Source organism: Platichthys flesus, chromosome 11, assembly GCF_949316205.1.
Source record: "Platichthys flesus chromosome 11, fPlaFle2.1, whole genome shotgun sequence".
Lineage (NCBI taxonomy): Eukaryota > Metazoa > Chordata > Actinopteri > Pleuronectiformes > Pleuronectidae > Platichthys > Platichthys flesus.
Window position 1 is genome coordinate 16,390,343 of NC_084955.1, and position 25,082 is coordinate 16,415,424.

The 25,082-nt window shown below is 43.5% G+C and overlaps 1 protein-coding gene across 1 annotated transcript in view; it reads left to right on the forward strand.

Moving 5' to 3' along the window:
• Window positions 1-16,377, forward strand: part of efna3b (ephrin-A3b) — a 54,830-nt gene extending 38,453 nt beyond the window's left edge. Inside the window, exons 3-6 of the mRNA XM_062398360.1 lie at window positions 6,988-7,280; window positions 8,972-9,037; window positions 10,132-10,209; window positions 16,205-16,377. Of these exons, the coding sequence (XP_062254344.1) occupies window positions 6,988-7,280; window positions 8,972-9,037; window positions 10,132-10,209; window positions 16,205-16,323 (556 nt within the window). The 3' untranslated portion in view covers window positions 16,324-16,377. The remainder of the gene's footprint in view (window positions 1-6,987; window positions 7,281-8,971; window positions 9,038-10,131; window positions 10,210-16,204) is intronic.
• Window positions 16,378-25,082: the final 8,705 nt, after the last annotated feature.

Consider the following 25,082-nt stretch of genomic DNA (forward strand, 5'->3'; position numbering starts at 1 on the left):
TTAGGCTTGGTGCTGCTCGAACACTCTCTCTCACACACTACATGGTCAATATCCACGGGCGGAGAGAAAGGGAGAGGATGATGGATGGAGGAAGGAGGAAGGAGCCGAGGAGGGGAAATAGAGTGTTTAAGAGCATGATAGAGAAGTGAGAGGAGCAGAGAAATGAGGCAAACAAGAGGGAAGAAAAGAGGGGCCGATGCAGAAAGAGATATTTGGAGAATGCTGCTGGTGTTGTTGGATCATGTCAGTCAGTGTGTGTGTCTGTGTGTATTTGTGTGTGTGTGTGTGTGTGTGTGTGTGTGTGTGTGAGGCCTGTACGCTGTAAAACTTTGATCAATTACCAATGATGAGCCATCACTTCACAGGCAGGACAGTGTGTGTGCCCGTGCACGTGTGTGTGTGTGTGGCGGCCTTGAGAGAAGACAGCATATTCCAGTCTGTTGGACACACTCTAGACAGGTATTGATTTCAATGGGAAGAATTTAGAACCTACTCAACCACTAAACACCCCCCCTCCCACACACACACACACACACACACACAAATACACTCACCTGCAGACACATGCATGTTCCTGCTGAAGACCAGAGGGACGTGATGGAGGGACAGACAGAGGTAGAGAACAAAGAGACGAGCTGTGCAAGGAGGAAGATGGTACTCGCTGGTCACGCCTATCAAACGCTTCAATTCCGTCCAATATGGAATTAGATTGCATCACAAATACACAAATACACACACACACACACACACGCACGTGCTCTTTTTAATCTCTTGTTTGCCCGATTTCTCTATTCGCAAACTTAGAAACAGCGTACAAGGGAGAAGATGCAGGTAGTGGAGATAAAACAGAGATTCTGAGCAGAGGATTTACAAAGTAGAGGATTCAGTAGGAAGTTGGTGTGTGTGTGTGTGTGACATGGACTTCAGTCATGCTACAGGTCTATGGGAGTCTCCATTCAGTGGGGGAGCTATTCAATTACAACCCGCGCTCCGCCGGCTGATTGGAGTCCTCCCGCAACAATGTTAGCATCTCTGTCTCGAGCCAAGATGGGATTAAGCATTCCGGCCTCAGGAGGCAGCGTGGTGCTTTAAGTCCTGATTGGCAATCACTTGTAACACCCCTGTTTTCATCTGTAACCCTGCTGGACAGGTATTAATCCAACACAACCTCGTGCCCTTCAGAAGTGTCTCCTTTGATTTCCTTAACCTTGATTTATCTGCACGCGTGTCTTCCGCAGTCGGCTGAGGCTCACGGTCACACACACGTTCACCTCGGCAGGTTCTTATCAGCGCTGAGGAGCTGTAGTCTGAAAGAACTACAAACCCTGGACACCTAAAGTATCAATTTGTCTTGTAATGGTCTTTTTTCAAGTCTTAAGGATTTTTAATCTTACAAAGCTCTGTGAGGGAGAGTTTTGTGAATCGCAAGTAGACACAAGCCAATATTAATATACGAGAATTTAACCAAAAAATGAAAAAGACTTCTACATTTATAGAAGCCATATATATGGAACCGCTGTGTTCACGTATAATAAGGTTGTTTACAGTGAAACGACATATCAACCACAAACAACTTTGACAGCGTGTGGGTATTTTCTATTTTTATTCAAGCTCTGCTGATGAGGCACCTGCAAGTGTTGAGCTGATTATTTAAATGTGTTATTTGACAACAATGTCATATTTGAATATTGTTTTAAAGGCTGGCTTCAATAATTTATTGTTTTTGAGATAGCAGATTGCAAATGTAAAAATAGCATGTGCAGTATATTGTAAATATACTTATAATACACTGTATTTATATAGCATTTTTCCAGTCTTATCAAACAGTCAAAGAGCTTTACAGTAAAAGTAACCAATGACCTTCTGGTTGGTGGACGACCCTCCACTGTGACCTTTGCCCCCTGGTGGGGATGAAGGTGATGAACATTAGAAGCCGCTGTAAACTTCCCCAATAATCCAACAAATCCAGCAGCAGACCTCGACAATTCAAAATGTCTGCTGTCAGGAGCAGCTCTAGTAACATCACCTTCTGTGTTGAAAGAGGCTCATTAATAAATGAATAACTTGTGTTACCTCAGTTTATGCATCAAAAAATAAATAGTTTTTAATAAGAAAAAGTTCAATCTTGGTATTAAGACATTGAGCCTCGTCCAGTCTCCCTCCTCGACTCTCGCAGTGTCCTTAAACCTTTCTTTCTGGTTTCCATGGCAATGTGCAAGGTCACTAATGAGATGATTTAATAATTCTGCTGTAAAGGGACGCTCCGCTGTATCTGCCGACCTGTAATGGTGAAAGGGTTTAATAACACTTGGTACAAAAAGGGCCCTGATAGGAAACAGAAACATTTAGCACCTGAGAATATCTTGCAAGCTTTCCCCACCCGCCGCCCTCTACAGTTCTGCTACAGAAGATTCTCCGGGAGAAAGAGCGACCTCCTTCTGTTTTCAGGGCGTCTTGTACATATTTATCACAGATGAAGGCCTGACACAATGTGGAGAAAGGTCTGGACACGTGAGACTGAAAAGCTCTTTCAGGCACAAGTGTTTTTCACGAGTAAAGAATGGCGCAGGGGATTGTCGAGGTCAGACGCCTTCACCACGCCAGGAAAATATCTGGATCGTTCAGGCGAGGGAGATGTGGAAGGCAGGACGTGACGTGTAACTTCCTCTTCTGAAATCCCATGTTTTTGTTTACACCAACAAAGGCACTTAGAAATATATATAGACTAGAAAGCCTCTATTGGACGTGTGCAAGAGGGAGCAGCACAGACATTTAGAGCTGCAATATTTGAAATACCGGGAAAATTAAGAGAAAATAAAGTTTACAATCCGACAAAAGAAAGAAACCAATAAACACTTAAAAATAATAGTGGTTACCGATTTGTCTTGCGCATAAGAAAATTGCACGCAACAATTACGTGATCATACAATGAAATAAAAATAAACATCCTCAAAAGCGCTTGAATCTTGTTGATCTTTGTCAGCTTCTCACGTGTTTTTGGTTTTAAGTCCTTTGAGGTTTAGAAGCATCAACACACACCGCTCGCCTGCTGTGAATATCCCGCAAATTTTCCAGCTCTATTCTCCCATAGTCTCACTGGGATGTGTTACCTGGGGGGCGGGGCGGGGGGGGGAGCTCCTGAAAATATCCAGAGCAGCTGACTGGGACGTTTGCGGTTGTCACATACGGGCCCTTACGGATCATTTCAGGACAATGTGCAGAGTTTGAAAGCAGCTGAAGTAAACATGTTGACCATTTTGCTCTCTTTGTAGTGTCAGCATGAATAAATCAATACCAACTGTAACTTCTGTAACTTCCTCGTCTGAAATCTGTTGAGCTCGCGGTCACAGCTCCTCCTTTTACAAAACCCTCCGTCTCCCCAGCGGAGAACTAAAGGAATGATTGCTGTTACTGTCAAAGTGTTTTATTTAGACGCCGCACCGGCAGGCCAGCCAGATAATAGTGAGGCGGGGGGGTAACTCTGTGGCATTATGTTGCATACAGCTGATTTATATAGGCTACATACTCTCTCCCTGTGTCTTTTGCTCTCCCTCGCCCTCCCTGATGTGATTTTATAGTAGTGACATTGATCCCGGCCCACTTTGATCTTGCTCTTAGCTGTTGCTTCTTCTTCGCTCCCCCCCCACCACCACCCGCTTTGACCCTCCACTCCCTGGTGGCCCGACTCTGCAGCTTTTAACCCTGACTACCCCTCATCTCATCCTATAAATCCTCCTATCGTTTTCCTGCCATCGCTCCGGCGCTGCTTCCCCCTGTCGGAGCCTTGGTGTTCGCCTGCTCTCGGAGTTGTGTTGCTGATGAAACGTCCCGCTCCACATCTCAGCTCCGGCTTCCAGCAGCTTCAACTAAGGCAGACATCAGTTATGAAGAAGGAAATGAGTGGTAATTCCACAGAATAGGGAAGGAAGGAGTCAGAGGAGAGCGGAGGACAACAGCACACTGTGACTTCTCATAAGCTGCTATATTGAATTTTCAGGCAGCATTAACTCCGATATCATAAAAGGGGAATAAAAAATTCTCTTTGGCAAATACAGTTTTGAATCACAAAATGTTGTGCATCATCTTTTGTCTTGAAACACACTGAAGGAATACTGTCGCACAAAGTTTCAACGAAGGAGAAGTTCACATTCCCAACAGGCAGTTTAGGTGATGAGCATAAACACTTTTGCTTTTAATAGATGATTTCATATATTTTGCATCAAAAACCTTGGAAGTGATATTCATACAAACATGAATGTGAGCTGAAAACACCCCCCTCCCTTGAAATACAATCCAGCTCTCTGTGCAATTAATTAAGTTTAATTAATTGAAAAATTGTTTTTGTTGAGACCAGCACATTAGTTGAGTTTTCTGGAATATGTTGTAATTGTGGTGTTGAACTGAATTGCATAATGTTTTGCAATATTTTGCAATCCAGTAAAACAAATCAAAAACAACAAACTTAGAAATTACAGCAAATGAGAATCAACACCTCTCTGACACATGCATCCTAAATTTACAGTAGAAATAGGGCTCAGTCTCAATTTTCCCCTTGATACTGAGAAATAGTCTGGATTATACAAAGCACCGGTTTGAATCTGTGTTTCTAACTTGGTCAAACTGATCAGAGTAGTTTTTTTCTCTATCCATTCTTTCCTAACTTGAAGTGAATACATCCATTTGCATCATTTTCTGTTCGGTTTATTGTATCTCTGGCTTCTCTCAGTACAATGGTCAACAGGCACAGAGGAAAATCATGACTTGTAGTTTAAACCCTTCCTTATACCCAGAGCCATAGTTTGTAGCCACTTCTGTCTTTTTGCACAAGGCCTGCGAAATGTTCCTGTGGGCCCGGGGACGTCACATGACAGCGCTGTGGCCAAAATAACAGCCCAGCCGAGAGTTGGACTTGACGGCTCGTCTGAAACACAGATTTATTTTAGTTTCTGCCCCGTTTACCTGTAAAAAAAAACCCTCTGTGCAGAGTTTAATGCAAAGCTGAAGGTGCAGTGAAGGAGCATTTGGTTTGATGCAACTTCCTGGACGTGCAATGTCATTGTCAGGAAAGAGCCTGCAGAGCTGTGATTAAAAACTATACTTGAACTCACACATCTGATTCTCCACAGCCCAGAAGCTTCAGCCGGATGGGGGCTTTGATTGATTCTCCTAACAGTCAAGGATTCTGATTCCACTTTTACACAAGAGTGGATTTGCTGTTTAACTCACATTTTATGAATACTCATTCTTTTGTTGTGTTTTGTGTTTGGATTTCTCTATCGGAGACACACCTCGTCAATATGTCACGCTGTCAGATATAAAAGCCTGACGGAAGAGAGGTGACAGGCTTTGATGTCGCACACACACAAATGCTTGTTCGCAGACACAAGCCAAAGCAGGTGCACACGCACACACACACACAATAGACACATGCACAGTGGGAATCCTGGAGCCGGCTTTTATCTTCGAGAAGTCATTTGCTTTAAGATTACTCAAGTGTTGCCCTCCCCTTCATTTTTCCCTCTTTCTTTTCCCCCATTATCCCTTCATCTTGGAGAACGTGCTTTTCTTCGGCAGCGTAAAACTCCAAACGCCTTCTTTTCCTTGTCTGCTCCGCTCTCAGCTCCCCCCGCCCCCCCCCCCCCCCCCCGCTCCTCCACTCTATTTGCATTCACGACTCCCTGGTGGAACTCATCCCTCGTTTTCTTTCACTCTCAATCTCTGTTGCGTTCACTATAAACATTGTTTCTTCGTCGCCTTTTACAATTGTTTCTCCACCACCAGGACGGCGAGAAGTAAATCTGCTCTGCAGGCGAGTAAATGATGCAATGAGAGGAGAGTGGAGGATAGAAGAGGAGGAGGAGGAGGAGGAGGAGAGAGAGAGAGAATAAAGGATGTTGAGCAATTAATCCTGCGTTCATGTTGCTCTGAAATAAAGTGAGCAGGGAAAATGGAGAGCAAAAAAAAAAGGAGAGGTTTTGAAGAGAGTGGAGAGAAATGATGGAGAGAGGGAGACATTGGGAACAGTGTTTCGATCTTCATTTAATAATTGAATAATAATCTCCCTGGAGACATGACCTAGAACTGGCAAAGAGGGAGAGGGGGAGCGCCAGGCTGAGGGCGACACACTGCTGCCCCCTTGTGATCATATGGTGTCACCGCCAGAACATTTGAGTGCGCGTGTGTGTGTGAGTATGTGCACGTGCTCATCGACGTGTGCATGATTTACAACTGCAACCTGTCTCTGTCACACGGATACGGGCCTGTGTCCGTGATGGGGAGAGGAAGAGGGCTTTTGGATGTCAGGAAAGCATCTATTTCACTTTGTCACACAAACTACACACACACACACACATGCAAACAGACACACACATGCACTGGCAGACAGAATCAGACCTTATCTTCCTGTCAGGACGAGTCTTTTTTAGGGCTGACACTGATATATGAGCTTTGGCGGAGGGAGGAACGTGGCCGGGACGTTGACGGCTGACATGAGCGCAACGTTGCTCTCAGGTTGATGTACGAGCGCGGGGGTTAGGGGACGAGGCTACACTGATACCAGGCGAAGGAGCTGTGGCCCTGGGGCCCTTGAGCCTTTACTGAAGAGTCAGCTCCGCATTCTCTGCATGCAGCAGCCCTGCAGCCGCAAACACACACACAGACCCACACAAACACACACACTCACCTGCTGTGTTTTTTAATAACTTGATAAAACTCGAACAAATATCTGTTTGACCCTGGGTGCACAATCAGGCAGAAAGGAGCTGAAACACAATGTTGAGTAGAGTGTGTGTTTATGTGTGTAAAATATAAGCACCACAAATTAACTGGTAAACGTGTGTGAAGTACTATCATCCTACTGATGATGTTGCTTTTACATAACAAGGAAAAGGAAACTGTTCCAAACAAATTGAATTTTATTTAATTTCTTAAGTATGTGTTTCTTCTTTGTAATTATATTGACTCCGGCCTTGTTTTGTGTGTTTTCAGTTTGCGCAGGGAGGGCCACACAATGCAGGTGAACGTCAACGACTACCTGGACATCTACTGCCCTCATTACAACGACAGCCAGCGCATGGTCGGCACCGGGGAGCAGTACGTCCTCTACATGGTCAGCTACCGTGGCTACAGGAACTGCGACCCCCAGCTGGGCTTCAAGAGGTGGGAGTGTAACCGGCCTCACGCCCCCCACGCCCCCATCAAGTTCTCTGAGAAGTTCCAGCGCTACAGCGCCTTCTCGCTGGGCTACGAGTTCAACGTGGGACAGGAGTACTATTACATCTGTGAGTGGAATCAAACCAATAGCTAATATCATGTCAATTCATATTTATGTTTATGTGCGATTGTAATGTATGACCCCCAGAACATGAATGGAAAATAACGATGGAATATTCTTGATCCTGCAGGAGGATATTGAGACTAGAGCTGTGATCTTCTGTATGTTAAACAGTGTATTGTATTTATTGTTAAATGTGTTTAACCCAGATAAACCAAAGTTTGTCGTCTGGTAATTTCTGGATAACAAATTGCTGCTTCACGTCTAATCATATCCCCCTGCAGTCGGACGGGCTCATCCGTTATCACTACGCCATGTGCCAGTATGACAAGTATAACAAACCTTTCATGCTAAAGACCAATGTCTCCTGCATAAAATTACTGTATAATGAGTGATGTACTCATTTAACCTACATCCATTGATGAGATATGTCTCCAGCAAGCAGTCGTTCTGCAGCACCATAGTCAGAGAGAAGCAGAAAGCTCACTGCAAAGACAGACTTTCACATTGAAGAAAAATATCTTAAAAAAAAACTAACAGTGTGAGAATGAAGGGGTATAAAACGTTTTAAGGAGCAAAGACATCTTGAGTTCTCCTCCTTCTGGACTCAAAATCCAAAATCCTGAGAAACTACAAAAATATCCTGCAGATGTAACGACCGCAGTCGCCCGAAAACCAAACCACAAAACATTTCTTCCTCAACTAAAGAGGCCATTTCCTCCAAGTCTGTGTTTTTCCTTCTTCAGAACAAGCACAGTTTCTTGCACAATCTTTTCTTCAGTCTTGATACTTCCATGAGTCCTTATGATAATATGGTGCTGATTAGCCAAAAGATTACATCAATTGTTATTTGCTGACCATCTGATATTCCCCCTGTAAAATGACGCATACTCTAAAATGATTACTTCTATTAACCTATTTATTTTTTGTTTATTTGTTTATTTACCTATGATATTCTCGAAACCACATTTATTTTCCCTTTAAGTGGCCTTATACTGTGTTCTCATGCTGTCAATGTCAACTCTATATTATAAAACACATAAAACAGCAATCTGTAATATGTCTCAATACTAATGATTACAAAAATTCATACAAATAAAATAAAATCTTGAAAAGAAGGCCAAAGGGAAGAGATGAGTTTTTAACAATGATTTGAAGAACATTAAACTGACATTAAAAAGAAAAAAAAAGTTTCCTGCTGAGTATTAACTTGTTTTCTCCAAAAACTGAGGGATCAATATCAAGACTGTTATTATTTATGTTAAAAGAATCTAAAAAAATCTAGAATCAGATACGTTCAGTCTGGTATATAATCTACGAAAAAATCTGTCCCTCAGCAGGAAACCTGAGAATGTGTGTGTGTGTGTCTGTGTTGTGCTGCGTGTTCGCCAGCTGCTCACGAGAAGCCCACCACTGAACAACCTGTCACTACACAACATCTGGGTTGTAGGGTCCAGTGTCCCTGAGGGAGAGAGAAACGAGTGTCATCTGAACAGAGTTAACCCTTAGCTCCGCTCTCAGTCTCACAACCTGTATTCTGTTTTTAAAGCTAACTCCGGATTTAAGGGAATCAAGTTAAAACACTTGATGAGCTTAAATATGTCACTGCTGTTGGACAGAGGGAAAAAGTAACTTTGTGTGTCACTTTTGTGTCTGTGAACAATCACATGATGTTCAGTTGTGCGTTCTGCTTCACAGCCACGCCCACTCATCACCACGGCCGCAGCTGCCTGAGACTACGAGTGTACGTCTGCTGCTCCACGGGTACGTCTCTCACTTTGTGTTTATGTGTGTGTGTGTCTGTGTGTGTGTGTGTGTGTGTGTGTGTGAGACCTGTAATGCGACGCTTGCACCCATCTGGTTACAGTCGCTCTAACCATTGCCCTCCCCATCTGTCAGGAACCACCGGGGCTCCTATAAACACACTTACACACACTATAACACACACTCACACACACCGGCTGCATACAGATGCATATACAATCTAAATACAGTCTTAAAGAGGCAGAGTTATTAATACTCCTGCTGAGATTCCCCTGCAGCATTTTCACTCACACAACAGAACCTCCCTCGCTCCTTCCCTCTCTCTCTCTCTCTCTCCTTCCGTAAGCGGCAGAAAAGGAGCAGCTCCAGCTCCGAAGGCCCTTGTCGCTCCTCCCCTCTCCTCTCCTCTCCTCCCTCCCTTGCTCCCTCGCTCCCTCGCTCCCTGTCAGAATCCATTTATTCCTGTGTGCGGTCAGTGGGTGGCTATGTATATGTAGTGTTAACCTCTCGCTCGCACTCCTGCCATCCTTCAATCTCTTGGCCCTCTCACACTCCACTCACACACACACGCACACACACTCCTCCCTCACAGACACACACATACACACAAAGACACACACACACTATCTCTCACACACAGGCTTTGATCCCTGGCCTGTCCGGTCCTTTTAACTTCCACAGCCCTGTAGTGTTAACCTCTCCTCCCTCTTTCACCCGCCACCCCTCCATCTCCGTTGCTCTCTATCCCTTTTCACACACTGCCTCTGTTCAGTTTGATCTGCTTCCCCTCACCTTCCCTCCCCCCCCCCCTCTCACTTGCTTATTCGTTTATTCTCCCTGGCTCTTCCTCTCGGAGCTGCTGCTGATGTTATGGCCTGTCAGTCTGTCCGCTCTGGGGGATTTCTCTTTTCTATCTTGAACCCTCACACCCTTTGCCGCTCCACTCCTTTGCACGTTTCTCGTTCAAGATGTCAAGTTGAGTGTAATTAAAATCCTCTCGGTCGGAGCAATGGTTTTAGCCTCTTGCTCCCTCGCCCGCCCTCCTTTTCTGTCTCACTCACTTATTTCTCTCTCTCTCTCTCTCTCTCTTTCAGCCTCTGACGTGGACAATGAGCCAGAGCCCACAGAACCAGACTACACACTCAGACCAGGCCTAAAAATTGATGATATTGGTGAGTCATACGCACACTAACATAACTTACTCATGCACACGTGAGTAAGTTATGTGAGTGTGGATCCATCCGGCTCGTCTGGGTTTAACAAACACAAAGCCAGACTTGTGTTTGTCGTTCAGATCATCCGTCTCAAAGGGAAGAAATCAAAATGATTCACTACTTTTAAGCTGGCCCATTGAAATCATTTTCTTTTCTGTTTTATTATCCACAAATCCCACAGAAGAATTCTCCAACCGCCCCTCCTTGTCTTTGTCACACAGCACCAAAGCCCATTAGTGTCTTCTGAAGATGAAGTAAAAGTAAAACTTTTAAATCTGCGACATAATGTTTCTTTTTCTAAATCAAACATTCAAAAAGGGAGCTAACGGTTCATTTGTTAAGGGAATGTTTTCAGCTGGAGATAAATCCACATTGGTTTTAAGCATCTGTTTTAAAGGAAAATGCCTATGGATCATTAAATTTGGTCACTCATTCATTATTTAATGGTTCCAAATAAATTAAGATAAGTAATAATTATCTTAATTGATCCCCTGTTGAAAAAATTGAACTCTACAGGAAATAACAATTATCTATAATATACAAAAACACGAGCGGTAAATAATGTATTTGCATCTTTAACCAATCATCAAGTCTTTATATCATGATCACTGTCCTTTACCGCCTTGTCTTTGATTTGTGATTTGATTTTGTTTGCTGCTGGTTCCTGCAGAGCCTCCCCTCAGGCTGCAGGCAGCTCCGATCATCATGGCCAATCATAGAGTCAGGATAGCCCGTAGCGTGACAGGCAAGAGCAAGGCCAGCAGTTTCCCTCCACCAAGGAGGTTATGTTATCACCCCAGCAGCTGAACGGATTTCCAGGAAGGATGTGGAATGGTTCAGGGAAGAACAAATTAAAATCTGGTTCGGATCCAGACCTTCACTTTCACATCACCTTTTGTTTTCAACATTTTAACTGATTTCTCAGGAAATAAAATAATAAGTCTGGATGAAATAAATCAAGCTCATTTAGGGAACTGGTATTTGCGAGTGTGTGCAATGTGGTGCAGCTTGATTCAATTGAAGGTGACTGTTGGGCCTTGCTGGGATCACTTGTAGTTAACATCTAGATCTTGCTAAGGGCCTGTTGTTTGTCCTTATGTTGCTGTCGTCAGGAAAACACAACTGCTGCTATCGTGAGGATAATCACACTGAATCGGTTCCGCCTGCAGCTTTATGAGATTTGGCAGCGATTTAAGGGAGAAACTGAAAAGTAAATCAATAAGTGACAGACTACAGGATGATCTTAGATGATCATGTGGTTCAGTGTCAGTGTTATGACAACGCAGTGCAGCAGCACAAATAAACATGTACAGTTAGCTTGGCCTAGCCGCGTGTTGCACAACCGGACATGTGGGTATCAATCACCATCATTTCACGGGGTCACGCTCTGTTCCAAGACTGTCAGAAAGATTTGCCTCGGTGTTGTTGTTAAAACATGTGCATGTGCACACCTGAGTAAAACAGTTTGTTCTCATAACTGTCAAAAGGAAACTCATCACTGGCTGCAGTGAATGGCTGCAGGTCCTATGAGTTTGTTGAGTTACCCTCACTCTTTTTTTCTCCATCGTTCTTTCATCTCGTTTCTCTCTCCCTCCATCTCCTGTCTCCATGCCCTCCTCATCCTCCCCCCTTTAATTCCCATCCTCCATTTTTCCTCCCAGAGCACCAGTAGGAACGCAGTGGAGGGGAAAGCCACTGAAACTCAGTTTATTCACCTTTTGATGTGTGAAATTGAGTTTTTGACACTTTTTACACCTCTTTTTTCCTAAATAAAATAATTGTTCAGGTCCTATAATGTTTGCATCAGTGCTATCACAGTGGAAAAAAACTTGTCTTAAAAAAACAGACATAATTTAATTTCTAAATTAGTGATTGAATGTTGATTAATGAGGATTTTTTGCATGCGATAACCGATTATAGTTAGTTTCCCATACTTTTGTTTGCCACTATATCACTGAGCGATGCACATTCTCCTCACGTATACCCATCACTCACTCTATCCTTCCTCTACAGCAAATACTTGTAAACACTTAGAAATAGCAAAGGATGCTCATTATGGCAACATAAAAGATACACTTGAACTCAAATCACGTGTAGAACACACCTAATTACAAGGTACATGAAAAGCACAGATAATTTCCACAGAAGAATAGATGTATTCAATACACTCGAACAGATAAGAGGAACAGACTACATGCAAATACTGTTAAATATTTAGCGAGCGTCTGACACAATAGCCGAGCACAAATCACCGCAGCTCCTGTGGGTCATTTCCACCTGTAGTGCTGTGTTGCCAATTAAATTAATTGGATAACCCGAGTGGTGCGGGAGGAAGTGAGGAAATCAGCGGGGAGCTGTGAAATGAAGCGAAAACAAAGAAGCGGCGCGGCTTGCTATTCCCCTCCCTCGTTCTCAGTCCTCCCGACCGCCGATTAGACTCATCACATCATAGCTTTAATTACTGTTATTCAGAATTCACATCAGCGCGTTCGCACGACCACGGGACGACTTGCAAAGCAGCTCTGTTCAAATCTGCCTGATTACCACGTCTGAAAATGTTTAACTAAGCCCAATGTTGCAGAGTCATATTCTACACCTCCTCTCTCTCCCTCGCTCCCTCTCTCCCTCTTTCCCTTCCACTGCTCACAGTTTATTTCCTGGCCGCTGCCCCCTTCAATCAGCGTCTCCGGCTCAACAGTGGTTCCCCCCTGAATACGGCCTCTAGTATTAGATTTCATTTAGATCTCATTTACAACATGGAACGGCGCTAGCAGCTCCCCGTGCAGCCATGTGATTGCTGATGGCTTGTCGGTGGGAGGATGCTCATTTACCAGCCCTGTTGGCTCAGGTTACCGCATCTGACGGTCAGGTCTGGCCATTAGCGGCGAAATCAGAAGCGTTTTCCTTTAATGGGGTTTATTGTAGCGATTACCAGTTCCTTTAAGTGACCGTGTGTTTTGGTTGCACTCTGCCAGCACAACAGCAGGTTGGGTGTCAGTCGGAGAACACACACACAAACTCTGTTGTCTTTTCAACATCTGTAGGAACAGCTGCGTTGTATGTGTGTTTATATGATTTATTCAGTAAGTATAAAAAATCCCATCTTATGGCCTGTGCTCTTAAATATAAACATTATCACTAAACTGTGTATTTTATGCAGTGTTATGACAACACAGATCCCTCACATCCTACATACACACCCTTTTCATGTGCTAATTAAATACCACCTGCTAAATGAGGCTATTAAATCACTGTTAAAGGAAGATTTATACCTGACAGTGCTAATTGATTGTTATATATTTCTATATGGCTCGTAGATAAATCTCTCTTAAATGAGTTGTCTTCCTCGTGCTTATTAGGGATGTCACAATAGATCTCTAAGCCCCATATATCAATATAGAAAAATGTGACAGATTTTCATTACGAAGCTAAAAGAATGGATCACAGAATCAATTTAATGTTATCAATTATATCCTTCAGTCTATTGCATCTATTCGCTTACTGCCACAGGCGGTAATTAAAAGGACTTACACAAACGCTGCACTGTCTCAACTGATCTTTGGAGATATATCGTGCAGATTATCTTAGAAATAAGGTCAGAAATATAAAACCAGCCCGTATTTAATTGTCCTCGGCTGCGACCAGGGCTCGTCCAACCAAGTTCAGACACTTGCTCGTTGTCATAGACTGCAGGAAAAGATGGACAACGCATCTGCACCCCCTCTGACCAGAAATTAGGCCAAAATATCCAGGATGTGAACACCACACATTAGCGATCAGGGATGGAGCTGCTGTCGCGAGGTCCTGTCAATACAGGTGTTTGACCAATCGCGAGTCAGTCTCAGCTGTCAATCAAGACGTGTCACCCTGCTTTACTGCAACAAGCAACAAATTAAAACCAAACAAGAAAAATATGGAAATATGAATAAACATCTGTGTGATAAGAACTACCAAAAATGACATATACCAACAAAGAAAACGTTGACTTTTTAGTTCTGCCCATGTCCCATCTACTAACATGGAGGAGATGGGGTTTATGATCTGTACTGCAGCCAGCCACTAGTAGGAGGTGGAGACGTCTCTGACTGCACTGATTTAAATGCTGAACTCAAAATACTTGGCACAAAGAGAACTACTCAGCCCTGTGGCTCTGTCCTGTTACTGAAAGACACCAGTCACTCAGGAAACATCTAACGAAAGACGCTCACATATGAGTTTTCTAATTTAAACCTCTGTCTCTGTTAATTTACTGCATGACCTTTCAATGAGGACGTTCCAATCATCACAAATGATAACTTTAAGGAGGTTTACCACACAGTCGAATAATCACTTGTCTGACCGAGTGTCAACACAATTAAAGATAATTATGTTCAATAAATGTCTAATAGGTGACTCAGCATTTATCAAATATAGTATCTTGGATATTAGTGACCTATATTCTATATTTTTCAATTGTTTTTCATACATTTCAGATCAGACAGAAACCACTACTGACCTGCACACACACACACACACACACACACACACACACACACACACACACACACACACACACACACACACACACACACACACACAGGCACATGTTGTGTATATATGCTAATGCAGCTGCACCTTATGTTCAGTGCAAACGTACAGTACACTGCACACAGACAGAATCTTCCATTGACATAATTAGAACTTAATCGGGTTTTTACTTTCATCGTCTTTATCAACATGACTCAGATTCATTTGAGTGTCTGAACTTAATTATCAGGTGGATGCAGTCTGCGCTCTTGCTCCAAAATGTATTATACACACACTCACACACACATGCACACGTCAGATAATCACACAATGCGCCATATCCCCCTTGTTCACACTAATAATTATGTGTTTATCTGTGACAGTGTAGTAAGAGAGAGGGGCAGCATATGTCCGTCTGTAATGACACATTAAGTAGAGACTCACTTCAGAACCAGTTGCGTGAGATCCTCCGCTGTCGGCTGTTTGTGTCACCACATTCCTCAGTCTGTCAGTGCCGGAGCTGCGCAGCGTCCTGACCCCTCGGCTGCATGCTCGGTCACAGAGCGGTCAAAGCATTTAACCTGAGCGCTGCCACTGCGTAGACCTCATTAGATCGGCCTGCGGAGCATACCAGAGGCGGCCATCTCCAAAACCAGGTGTCAGCCAGTCATTACTCTGCTGTCTGACCCACAGAACAGCTGGAAACACTGGGACACTGTACATGGTGCCCAGTGGAAACACTGAGAACATCCTTGGATGCCCTCAGAATAGTTCCTAATCCGCTTCAGCTGACTATTGTACAGACAGAAAATTGCACCTCTGTCTAGTCTCCAGTCTCATTACTCAGGTGCCTACAGAGGGTGCGTCTGGCCGCACGTGTGTCTCATGAGTGCAGGCATGCAGCGAACTGTCTGCTGAGTTGTGTCTCGGACTAGACTTCAATGTTCTTTGTGTGTAACCCGTGACAGAATACCACAAAGTATTTTGGGACACAACCAGGTGCACATGCAGCTCGACTGGGAGGAGGGGGAGGGGGGGGGGGGGGGTGTTTAAGTATATTCACAGTGTATGGAAAAGTGCATGAGTGTGTGTGTCTGTGTGTGTGTGTGACGGGGAATGTGTCACTTTATTCGAAACAATGCGAGCCCTCTGATAACAGCTGCAGTCTGCTGTGGCTCTGCTGCTGCCTTGTCTCTGGAGCAGACTAACCACATTTCAGTGGGAGTGAGACTGTCTGTGCTGATGGCTGCGGCCTCTTGTTCCCTCGGCTGCTTCACTCAAACCAGAGTCTGTCATGTTTTAGACCAGATCACAGCACAATCGCTGGCTCAGATAAACTTCTCTTTTAAATGTAAACCCTTTCATGGTACAATCAACATGTCGAGAAATGATAACAGGTGCCGATAAATGAAAACTAAGACTCTGCTCTCTCTCTCTGTATTTCCAGATGAATTTAACCCTTTCGTTCCCAAGCTGGAGAAGAGCGTCAGTGGAAGCAGTCCGTCCAGGGATCGCCTTCTCCTCACCGTGACGACGCTCCTCCTGGCCGTCCTCTTCATCTCCTAGCAACGGCCATCCCATCAGCGTCACCATGCCAACTAGCCTTGGGAGGCTGTACAGTACCAGTGGGTGGGAGAGGAGGGGGGCGGGGGGGGTCAGGAGAGGAGAGTTAGGATACTTCAAATAGAGGAGCGAGAGTTTGAAACGAGAGTTTTCAAGTATCGAAGTGTGATTGTGTGTTTGTACGTGCGTGTTTGTACGTGTGTGTGAGTCTGTGTGTGTGTGTGTTTGATGGTCTGTGGTTTTTCTGGACTTGAAAGACCTTTGGTTGCTCTGTGTCACAGACTGAACTCTATGTTGCATTGAAGTCAGCCTGTGCACACAGATGCAGGTTTGGTAGACTGAGTGTGTGTGTGTGTGTGTCTGAGAGTGTGTGTGTGTGTGTGTGTGTGTGTGAGAGAGAACAGGCCACAGGCTGAGCTTGTTGAATCATGCACGCCAAACAAGCATTTAACTGTAGCGGGGCGGGACTGAAATCCTAATTTGAGAAAAATAAAATAAAGAAAAAAGGTACGTCGAGGCAACATATGAAGATTTGACCCGGGATCTGATTGGCTAAAACACTTCCTTAGGGCTAGTTGCCATATTTTCTTGCAGCAAGCTTTCAAACTGAACTCCTGAATGAACTGAATGAAATAGATTTCAGTAGAATTGAACTGAAATGCCTTTTTTTCTTTTTTGCATTGATGTTATCTTTGTTGATCTTGATGCTGGGCACTTGTCCCAGTCCACAGAGGGAATAAAAAATGAACAAGCGGACAAACTGGGCTGATCCTGCATCAAAGTAGGCGACAGGTCAAACACACCACGGACTACAGACCACCAGTGTTTTAGTTGCCATCTCCGCCCCCCCCCCCCCCCCCCCGTGTCTCATCCTGTGTTCACCATCAGTCTCTAGAAGGCAGCAGGACTGGACGGGGCTCAGGAGGATATTCAGAGCATTTTCAACAATTAATCATTCACTTAAATGTCGTTTTGGGGGCTGGGGAGGGGGTGGGGGAGAAGGGTAGGAGGAACTTTAAATGTGCCATTGACACAGACACTGCAAGGATGTATCGATGTTTTCGCGTTACTTTTGTTTACACTCTTTGTTCGGTTCGTCCTCCGTCATCTCAACCCAAAAGAAAGCACACGATGGCTACAGAGCAGCCATGGATATCTCAGCAATACAGCCCCTCCTCTTAACCGGTTCAGAGAAGAAGAAGAAGAAGAGCAGGGAGGAGGGACGAAGGAGGAAGAACTGTCACTCACATGAGCATCAAAGGACAATTAAGAAGCTCTCTACTGGTTCATGTTGGTGTAGCGGCTTGCTCCGCCCATTTCATCACTTCTCATTTTTCAGTTGCCCCGTGTCAACAGTTTTTTTTCTGTCACTGAATGAGTCTGTTTGTGCCTGAGAGAAAAAAAGAAAACTTATGTAGGAGCGTGCCACGTGCGAGTGCCAGAGAGCGAGTGAGAACATTTGAAATGGTACTAACAGCCTGAAAACACATCAACATACATTGTTTAAGTATGAAAATGCTAAATAGTAAAAAAAAAAAAAAAAAAAAAAAGCTTAAAAAAAACCCTCCAGAACACAACTAGAGCAACAAGTAATACAAACAAAACAAGTGCTTTGGTGGGAAGTCACGGCAACTCAAACTTCAAACAACTCCACCAGTCGGTTGCTTCAGGATAGCGTTTCCATAGCAACTAGCACCTTATTCACCATGGTTACCCTACCTTGCCAATGGTAGACTCTAGTAGGGGGCGTGGCTTACCATTGTAGCTGATAACGATGATGGAGGTGATGATTATGATGACGTACTGCGAGCCGACGCCACGTGAGACGTTCAAGAACCTGTGTAAATGTCACAATGGACACAGAATGGAATTCCAATATCCTGAAATCTGCCGAGGTGAAATGTGATGTAAGCATTTATACAAACTTGAAGCTCAGCTTTCTTTGTGGGCTCAGTTTTCTTTGTGGTTTTATTATTTTTTGTATGTTTTTTTTATGATTATGCTGTTGAGTTTGTTTTGGTGTAACATTGGTTTTCTTAAGGTGGGGAGATGGAGGAGTTTAACAAATGGTTTACGGAGCCATACGTAAACCTGGGCTGCGCTCTGTGGATCTCTTACCTAAGAGCCTTTTTGGTTTCATGAACTTTTTGGCTCATTTACTTGTACATTTAGGAGTATTTACTCAGCCGGCTTTACCAATTTTGATCATTTTTCAATCAGTTTCTTTTGCAATACTAATATTCAAAGGAAAACCATTTCAAACCAAGCTACGTCTTTATCAGAACCGGTTAACAGGTTTGGTCCAGGATGTGATCATTAACCTTTTTACACAAGCGGGTCAAATGATCCTGTTATTCTCAGTTTAAACCACAACATGTGTGACAAGTGCAACCCAGCAACAAAATCCCATTAGATTTCTAAGAATGTATTAACTGTTGTTGCCCTAACAATAATTTACTTCAATGTAAACAATCATTGAGTTGTTGGACTAGAGCACAGAGTGGGACCAGTCCAGGTGTAGGTATGGCTCATGGTGGGAGGGCGAGGTCAGAAGGGTTTGGGTTCTGGTGTGAAAGGGAAGGGATGAAGTGTGTGAGGGTAAATCACTCTTCAAGAAGTTGCACTTAAGAACTTAGACACGAGAGCAAGAAAGTGTATGTGTGTGTGTGTGTGTGCCCATCATCTGAATGTGTGTGTCTGACCGGGAGGAGAATCTGACATAATTTCTGTTCATTTGGCAACGTCATGTGTGCAGGAGCTTTAGCATGAGATGCTGTGTGTCATGGTGTGTAGAAGGTGTCAGTGTGTGTTCATGTGAGTGAATGAATGAATGAATGAATGAATGAGCAAGCCAGTGAGAAACGGTGTCTTTGTTCCTGCTCTTTCCATTTGTGTGTGTGTGCGTGTGTGTGTGTGTGTTTGAGCGAGTGCGACCGATTGTTGTCTGGCAAAACAACAAAAGCATTTAATAGTGTTGGAAACAACCATTTACAATCATGTTTACCTTTGACTGGAATGACTTTAAATGAACTTGAAAATAAACTGTAAACTGAACAAACCATAACAGAGGTTATAACAATGATCATGATAACAAAAATAATAAGCTTACAAATATTACTTTTAACAAGACGTGTGTTTGCCTCTTTATTTCTAATCTGCTCCCCCCCCCCCCCCCCCCCCTCCCTGCTCCGTCTGCCTTTGAGCATCCAAGGGGGAAAAAGGCAATAAACATGGAGCTAATCCAAGACAACAGATGGAGGGGTGGCAGGGAAGGTTTTACCTGCTATTCAGTTCTCTGTAGATAATGTTGTTTGTGAGCTCACAGATGTGATTTTTCCATATCAAAGCTGCTGGGGCGACGCGCTCTCCCACAGCAGTAATACCTTTACACGCTCCGATTAGGAGAGATAAGCGCTTCAATCACCAGGCCCAACATTTGAATGACAATGGGACAGTCCGGCGGTGTGTGTACCTGCACGTCTGGCCCGGCTGATGGAGGGATAAAGCCACCGCGGATGTCACAGCGAAGCCGGCCTCATTGTCTTTGATCTTATGCAACAGGTCTGTCATAAAGCTGGTGTTACGAATTCTCCACTGACTGACAGGCCGGCACGGGGAACAAGATGGACAGATAGAGGTCAGCAGAGAGACGTGAGATTGAGACGCGGAAGATGATGCTAGAAGATAGCTGATGAAAGATACCTTCTGGGTGCTGGTAGCAAAGTATTTCACCGAGCAGTGTTATAATATATTTAAGTATGACTCAAAATCCATGTATTTGAATGTCAATCACTTAACATGTGTATGGCTTTAAAGGTTGGTATTTCACCTTTTCATGGAGCTCATCAGATAAGCTAAGGTTGGACTCCTATACTCAAAATAAACAACAAAACAAGTTTATAATAAATGTATCAAACCATTGCTACTGCACAAACAACTCCTCCACTGAACATCTGCATTATGGTCTGTTCAACATCTAGTCCCCAAAATAGTAATTTCATCTGTTTGATGATCGACTAATAACAGCCATCTTGATATTGTGTTAAGAAAAATTACTTAATATTCATCAGGTCAAAAGATTACTTGGTTTCCTTTACCTGTTATTGTAAATATGCTGTTTGATTAAAGAACAAAAGTAATGTTAAGGTGTTTAAGTGAGATTTAATATTAATAATACACTTCAGCACCTTTTTTTTTAACAATGTCAAAAAGTGCTTTAGGACATTTGAAATGTCTTATATTTTCCTGACATCTGATATATTACGTTTATATTTACGTTTTCTTGTCCAGTCCAAACACTGGCTTTTCATCAGGCACAGAAGTATTAGCTGTTTGCTTTATGAACAGCTCAATGAATTGATGTTGTTCTTCTCATCCTGCTGATCTACAGTTTTATTAAAATAAAGAGCATCATCATTTCCCTTTGGAGACAACGCATCACCAGCTCAGGATCCAGTCAGTGATTCAGACATTAACAACATTCGAAAACATTGTTTTTTATGGATGAATAATAATGTTACCGACACCGCCCAACAAACCTTATTCTGCCAAAGTCTACTTCCCGAGAATCTCCCTGACTCACCGTAGGATGACCTCAAGCTCCCAGATATTGATTTAAAACTCAAAAAACAACTCAAACACCCCTCCCTTCTTATGAATCCATACCTCATTAGGCTAACTGGGTTCAAACCAAACCCTGGAGGAACTGACGTATTGCCAGTCATAGAGTCAGAATCATTTATTTTCACTTCTATCCATGTAAACCCACAAAACTCTGAACAACCCGTGTTTAACGTGGAAAATCCAAATTGTATCAAATGCCCACTTCTTTGCCGCACACACATGAATGTGTAATCACTGATGATAATTCGTGGATTTCATAAATCACAGCCTCCCTGTAAATCCCTGCTGCAGGAGGCGACGCTGACCACTTGGTGCCGCTGTTCGGTCACATCTCTGGTGTAGCGCGAGGTGCTGCTCCTTGACAGCCCTGCCTTGTGATCCTTTATCTCAACACATACATCAGTCACTGGGATTAAACATGCAGATCTATTTCAATGAATTATGATATAACGGTTTTATTTGCAGGAGTTGTAAGCAGGTGGGTTCATGGAGCGGGTTTGTAGTGGATTAGTTTGCACTGAGCAAGACCAAGGACCTTACACTCACAGTGAAAATAGATCTGTGCAAATGACTGTTCAACCTCAAGGTTTTCCAGTCAGTGGCATGAAAGCAGTTTGTCTGTCTGCATTCATTTCTCACCATGAGTCAGACCTGAGAGAAAGAGTTGTGCCTTCTCTGATTGTCTTGGTTTTTCAGAGAAACCCACGTTATGCACGGGCAGGCCTGTGAACATGAAGCTGTTTTCAATGGGCTCTTTCTACCACTGTCTAAAACACATTAACAAGCTCTGCAAGGACGTCTAATGTTATGATTAACCCCGACTGTCTCCACTGCACAGTTAACCTTCAGTCATATAATCATATAGTATTATTAACTTTATACGGCAATAAACAGAAGGGGTGTAGCCCAAGTCCTACCGCTCACGCGCAAAGAACAGTTTGATGTTATATAAACACTGTTTGTCTTATTGATTATACAGCATTCGTCCCAATGAAGTGAAAAAATGAGGAAAAACCAACGTGTGATGAAATGGGCAATTTTTTATCCCAAAAACTGAAAGTGCGAGTAAAAGAGGTCAAAGTTGAAACGAGAAGTCAGGCTGCAGCTGTGGCCCAGGTTTAAACTGGACAGTCTGGTCTCCTCCTGATAAATGGGACTGAAATAGATGTTTGTTTACACTTGTGTGATCATGTGACAACTCGTGCTTCTTCTATTGGTCACGTTGTTTCAAAGATAGTTTGGTTGAGTGCCGTGTCATTAGAAGCGACAAATGGCCTCAGCTACACTTGCTGTTGTAATTGGTCCATTTACTCTAATGTACAATCTAAATACTTTTGAACAGTGGTTCCCAATTTAGGGGTGAGGAGACCGTGGGAGTTTTTTTTCATAAATCAAGTACAATTTTAAATCAATTAAACATAGCGAAGCATATTGAGCCATAATTGTTAGTAAAGAGGAATAAAACAGTAGTTCAATCTAAGATAAAACCAAGCAAGTAAATATGTTTCATCAACCTGCAACCTTGAAGCAGGTTCATCTATGGCACCATACTATTATACACAAAATAGGGAATTTTTTGGGGGGGAACTGGCCTTATCCTCCGACAATGGGGTCCTTTGTCCGTGGCACACTTACTTCAGGAGTTGGGGCCTGGAAAGTTTGGAAGACCACCCTTTCCCAGAGGTCCCTTCACTCATCCATCTCCAACACACCCAACGACATACAAGCAGAAATACCACAATACGAAACAGATGATCCCTCTGCATTGACTCATTCACCCACCGCCCCTCCATCCGCTCTGTGAGGTGCTGAGTCCTGCATGTGACTGGCATGGCAGGCAGGGGAAACCCCACCTACTCTGCCTTATGTCTCCTGTTTTCACAACCCGCCCCCCCGCCACGTGAACATTATTCATGTAATTAATGAGACCTGAATAATATATTCTAGTCAGAGCGCTGAACATAAGGAGCAACTGCATCAACATGTCCACACATGGTGCTCACGTATGTGGTGGGCATGTGACGTGTACGATTTGAGCATGTGAGTGTGTGTGAGTGTGTGTTTGTGTGTGTTTGTGTGAGAGCCACAGAAGGTGATTCACCGATGTCACGTTGTGGCAGCAGAGGCCAAAGTTTCTCAGCCAACTGCTCAGTCCTCCAGTCTGCGTGCTGATAAAACTCAGGTGTGGTTGAACAAGCGACTGATTTAAGTTAAAACCTCCCATCGTATTGTTAATATTAACTGAGGGACTACAGCAGTTATTCTCAGCATCTCTGCTCTTCTTTATTTTGGTGTTTTTCCATGTTTTTCATTGGATGCGTATCAAAGGCAAAGCAAAACTTTCTTTTCTCTATGAAGTCTTAGAAGAAGCCCCACTTGTATGTAGGGCCCATAATTCCTTGTTATTTTGATGCCGTAAAAAAAAACAGCTCTCCCTGGCGCTTGGCAGGGATCCCAGCGGGTTTCAAAGATCCAATTTCATCGCTGATCACTGATGCTGATCATTCCGTCCCACGAAAACCTCATGGTGAAAGCCTTGAGGTTAAAGTGATACAGAATATTTCATGTAAATTCATTTCACTTTTTTCTTTTTCATATTAAATCAACTCTTAACCTGCTTTAGGAATATGTTTTTCTTTTCTTCTCGCCTTTTACATTCATTCAGCCGCGCACCTTCCTGGAATCTGTTGGACAAGCAATATGTCTTTGTTAATGGAAAAGGCAGCGTTCAGTTCTTTGAAATACACAGGGGAGAAACACAGAAATTAATGAAAGGAATAACAATTATGAGTGTTGACAGCCACTGTGACAGCCACTGAAAAAAACTACAGCACAAATAATCCAAGGAAAAGGAAAAAAGAGATGCAGAGTTTCAGCTTGCAGCTCCACTGGGAACACCTTGTTCCTCCTAAACCTCGCTGCAGACGATATTTGTCTTGTTAGAAGACACTTGATAAATGATTTGGCTGCGATAGTTGTATGTATTTGGTTTTAAAGAGTGCAAACATCGCCCCTCTTTCACAGTCTCACTGTGAGCCGCACACTAACACTAACAGTAACATGTCACCAGCCCACAAGCATCACGACCGAGAGTTTGGACACAGCTGAACTCTTTGTCGCCGAGTATCAGCCATGAAAAGGCAAACAGACTTTTTGGGCCTCTCTGCTTCCCTTCCCCAGTGAACAGCAATGACTCCATCTGATGTGCAAAACAAATTGTATTTTGATTATATGTTCTAAAAACTTAAAGAAACTCCACTGCCTGAAGAGCATTACACTATCCAAAACGTCCATCCATCCATCAAGCTGGCCATCATCTTTACCACTGATCTTTTGGGGGTCACAGGAGAGGTGGAGCCTATCCCAGGTGAAACTGGGATAGTTTGTAGATTGTGAGTCTGGGAGGTTTAAAGGCAGTGCAATGAAAAAAATATGATTTTACACATGGTACTGTCTTAATCTTCCTGCTATGAGGGAACAGTGCTAACCACTAGTTCACAGCACCCCCCGACACTACATATACAGACTTATTCTAGCATGATCATTCTCTTAATTTTTCATTGACCGAAACCTATCTTCTCTCACTTTTTGGTGTGAATTTCTGGTTCATCAGTGATTCGATCTCTGGAGATCCTTTTTGCCAATTCAAGGAGATGGCAACACATTCTCCGCCTCCACGCCACTAATCACACGACTGTGACTTTACCACACAGGGAGACATTTTAACCAAACACATTTTAGACTGATGAGATTTTCTCCATCTATCTGAACCATATTTAGATTTTCCTGCTCCCTGTTTTCTTATCCCTCAAATGGGTGCAATGTGCTCGGCCCCTTCACCGTTCTCTCTTCCTCCCTCTGAACGGCTGCTCTGACGCTGTCACACGCCCTCAGATTTATGGTTTTTGGTGTTAGTCAGTGCTCGGCTTTCCCCCCCCCCCATCCCACCCTTGTCCCCCCATCACATGTCCCCTTCTTCTCTATGTTTAGCACTAATCCTCTCTTTTCTGAGACAGCATCTGTACAGCCCTGACAGATGGGAGGGTTATATTTACTCTGTCTTTCTGTCTGACACACACATGCATTCAGTGCACATGTACTTACACGCTGTGCAGAAATCCAACGCACACTGGATGAGA